The 4,095-nt window shown below is 45.5% G+C and overlaps 1 protein-coding gene across 1 annotated transcript in view; it reads left to right on the forward strand.

Moving 5' to 3' along the window:
* Positions 1-3,467: 3,467 nt before the first annotated feature.
* Positions 3,468-4,095, forward strand: part of Ppp1r3c (protein phosphatase 1, regulatory subunit 3C) — a 4,933-nt gene continuing 4,305 nt past the window's right edge. Inside the window, exon 1 of the mRNA XM_005385829.2 lies at positions 3,468-3,598. Coding sequence (XP_005385886.1) covers positions 3,585-3,598 — 14 coding nt within the window. The 5' untranslated portion in view covers positions 3,468-3,584. The remainder of the gene's footprint in view (positions 3,599-4,095) is intronic.

A 4,095-nucleotide genomic window follows, 5' to 3' on the forward strand; every position in this document is an offset into this window, starting at 1 on the left:
ACACTTGTTTGGTCTGGCTCTAGGGTTTAGGATGAGAACAAGTGGTTTCAAATGGGTTCTACAGAGCCAGATTCCAGTCCAGTAGAGAAAAGAGCAATTAAAGCCATTCACAAGTGAAGTCAGATGTGGTCGGGAACAGGCACAGGATTGTAAATTTTCACACGTCTTCCTCCAAAGACTGCAACACCTTGGAGAGGTACGTACCACCCCGGGGCTGCACCACAGCATCATCAGGTCTTTTCAAGCCAAACCCCCTTGTGCTGTGAGCTCTCTTTATGGGAAGAGTTAACAGAGACGAGGGATGGTAAGTAGGAGTTGATCATGGAAAAAGAGGGTGGACTGGGCAGGCCTCCGGTGAATTAAGCACTGGCAGCTGACAAGATAACCTGAGTCCCTGTGGTCATGGGTTCCCGTCCGTGCTGAATTTAAAATCTCAAAGTAAGATTCCTTCCATCCTGTGAGCCCCAGAAGCTGTGTCTGCACAGAAACGGTGTCATATTCAGATCTGAAGGAGTCATCCAGAAGAACCGAGACATATATCCTTTCATTTTTAGAGACTCTTCCCAGAAAAGGAATCCAAGCATTTAAAAATGAAGAAAGATGGAAAACTTGCAGCTCCTGAGAGTAAGTCCACAGAAACTCTGTGAGTTTGAGAGTTCCAGGGTGAGAACATTCCAGATCACTTAGACGGTTCAGTGGAAGTTCTGGCCCTTTCCATCAAAGTGAGCAGTTTCCAACATCACTGATGCTGCACTGTGGCACAAGATCAGTTACAAGTTTTGTCCAGGTGAAAACTAGCCATGGCTCAATACTAGCTTTTTAATGTTAATGACTATAAGATTTAATTCTCAAATACTTTCTTGATTGGTCACAGAGAACAAGGCAAAGTTGCAGAACATAAGCTGGTAACCTAGGAACCTGCCAGGATTTTTCCCCTACAGGGGCAGCTCTCTTATAATATGTTGAGCGAAGTTTTAAGTAGCCCATTTATGTTAGCCAGAAGATCATTATTCCCTTGCTTAGCAGCTCCTTAAAATGTCCCTTGGCTGTTTCATGAATTTGGATTTCTATAATGAAGGCTGTAACCTCCTCACAGTCGAAGGGCTGTGGCTTATAAATCTTGGTAAGCTGCTGATACAGCATTACAGACACTGCGCTGCTCAGTAACCTCCAGATGACAGATTTATCGTTAAGATCAGTAAGACAAAGCAGTGTCTGCATGCTGCCGAACCACAGTTGGAGAAAGCCCACAAATAATAATTAAACTCCTCACAGTTCGTGGCCCATCCCATCTTCACTGCACAATTCCCAACTAAGAACACGGATTCTTCCGGTCCCTTGCATCCCATAATCAAGGGTAGTTAGAGCCAGGATGTGAGGGGCCTGGAGCACTGAGAGGGTTACTGAATGTGACTCCTAGGAGAGAGGGCTGTTTCCCTAAATCTTTCATTTGAAGGGGGTGAAACAAAGTGACTTTCAGGGCATTAGCCAACACCAGGGGGCAGGAGAGAAAGCAGAGTGAACAGAAACAAGTTCACTCTCAGGATGGTGTGACAACTGGTGTGACAGTCCTTGGCCCGAAGCATGTGGACTCTATGTGTTAGTTGAAAGTTTTAAAACCCTTTAAAATAATTTCATAAAGTTTTCCATGTTCATTGTAAAAAATTTAAAAGTACAGAGAAACAAAACAATGAAAGCATTTTTATTACTCATAATTTCATCATCTTTAAATAATCAGTTAACATTTTTGTTAAACAGGACCATATTCTATTTTCTATGAATGCACACCACTCTCTCCAAACAAGATCACAACAAATTATTATTGTTGTTACTGTTGTTGAGAGAAGGTCTTAGCCGAGCATGGTGGTGCACGTCTGTAATTCCAACACTCCGGAGGCTGAGGCAGGAGGATCATTGCGAGTTTGAGACCAGCCTGGGCTACAAAGTGAGTTCAAGGCTGGCCTGAACTGCAGAGAGAGAGACCCTGTCTCTAAAAAAAAAAAAAAAAAAAAAAAAAAAAAAAAAAGAAAAAAGAAAAAGAAAAGAGAGAGAGAGAGAGGTCTTGCTACTTTGCTCAGCTTGTTGTCTAACTAGCTAGACCATGTGACCCTCCTACCTTAGCCTCTTGAATAGCTGGGACTTCAGGTATGTACCAGCATGCCCAGCCACGATAAATTCTTATCATTTTAAAGTGCTTCATAGCTGTAACTGGTAATATTCACTTTTAGCTCAAAATGCAATTATGCAGAGAGGAAAAGATTCTACCCAGGGTTCTAGCTTTGGCTCTGATCTAACCAGCCTCAGGCAAGTAGCTCAACTTCTTTAAGTTTTGAATTCCTTAACTGTGAAGAATTTATTATTTGATGCCAATGATACATAAGCCACCTTCCATCTCTGTCCTTCTAATAGTTGTTGGGTAATTAAAGAAAGACCGTGTTGTGCAGTGGTTACTGCCCTAGCATCAGCCAGCTTCTGTCTCAGCTCTACCTATGAGGTGAGGTCCTGGACAGTTCTCTTGATTGCTCAGTGCCTCAGTTTCCCTTTCTATAAGATGGAATTAATGACAGAGGATGGTACCTGGGGTTACTGTGAGCATTAACAAGGGAACATGCAAAAAAACCAAAAAAACAAAACAAAACTAAGAGAAAGAAGGAAGGGAAAAAATAGGTGTACTTATATACACAAGATAGCTAAGATAATTGTAATACTAGTTTCTATTGGTTTATTGAAAGGAACAGTTAAAGATTAACTTTTTTTGATCAGTCTTGCATGCCTATATCTGGCAATCTGGACAACTGCTTTGAAGATAACAATATGTAATGTATCAATTATTGTTGATTTCCTCTCATTTGTTTTAAAATTCTGTATCATTTTTATTGTTTTCTGGCGCTCACGTGCTTTCCTAATGTGTGTTACAGAAGTTGGTAATTCCTGGTAGCCTTTCCCTACTGTACGGTGCATCTGTGGGTTCATTTTAACGAACAGCAACAACACCCCCAAACAGCAAAAGTGCAGCCGGCTTCTGACTGCACAGGCCAGTGTGCGCGCATGCACAAATTTATGAACAATATAAACATTTTGGGTAATATATGCATTTGGATCGAGCCACAGCTCCCCATGCTCAGATTCAATTGTGTACAGACCGACATATTTCCAGCGAACAGACACTCCAACTCCAGAGGACCTGGCGCCGGCCTGGGTGAAGCCTGCCGCGTTTTCTCCCCGCCAGAGCGTTACGTGCCTGGCGTCACTCTCCCAGGGTTCCAGCCCGCCCGGGAATCCTTGGCGCCCCACCCTGGGGATCTAGCGTGCTCTCGGTACACTCAGCCGCGCGGAGATCACGTTCGCGGGATGAGGGCTGGCGCCGCAGTTGGGCGCCCATTGGTTGCGACATCCGGCCCGCCGCCCGGGATTGGCCCAAGGGCTCGGTCCACGTGGCTCGGCGCTGATAAGCCTCCTTTCTGGCTCAGACTCGCAGCCAGCGCGCGCGGCCACAGAAGGGGTGCAGCGGGGAGCTGAGGGCTGCGAACTTGCGCAGGCAGCGGGGTGCCGGCTCTCACGGTCCGCCGCCTCCTCTGTGCCTGATGAGTTGCACCAGGTAGGTATACTGCCACTTTGCGCGCAGGACAGATGGAAATGTGCAGCTTCGGGGAAGTTGAGGGGCGTTCTCCTGTTGTCTCTGCAAAAGAGACCCCAGGGCAGGGCGACGGTTGAATCTGGCACTCCGGAGGCCTTGGAGGTGTGGATTTTTTTTACTGTATTTCTTAGGGAGAGTCTGTTTTGGCAATCAGCATCCTGAATAAGAAACGTGAGTCAGCTTTAGTTCAGATTCCCTCATTGATGCTACTGTTATCTTTGGGTGCTGCCCAAGTGCCCCAGGTACTCAGGCAGCTTACCTTGTGACAGCACCGTGACATTTCTGGGTAGGTGGTTTTTCTTGGAGGCAAAAATTATAGGGCGATATTTGCATTCCTTCTTTCTCCACTCTGCACTCATTTGCTCTCCTCCACTCTTATCATGGATTGTCACAGCAAAGACAGTCTCAGAATTTGAACACAAAGCCAGGGATGGAGGCGCATGCCTATAATCCCAGCA

This window comes from Chinchilla lanigera, unplaced genomic scaffold, assembly GCF_000276665.1.
Source record: "Chinchilla lanigera isolate Chin_1 unplaced genomic scaffold, ChiLan1.0 scaffold00024, whole genome shotgun sequence".
NCBI lineage: Eukaryota > Metazoa > Chordata > Mammalia > Rodentia > Chinchillidae > Chinchilla > Chinchilla lanigera.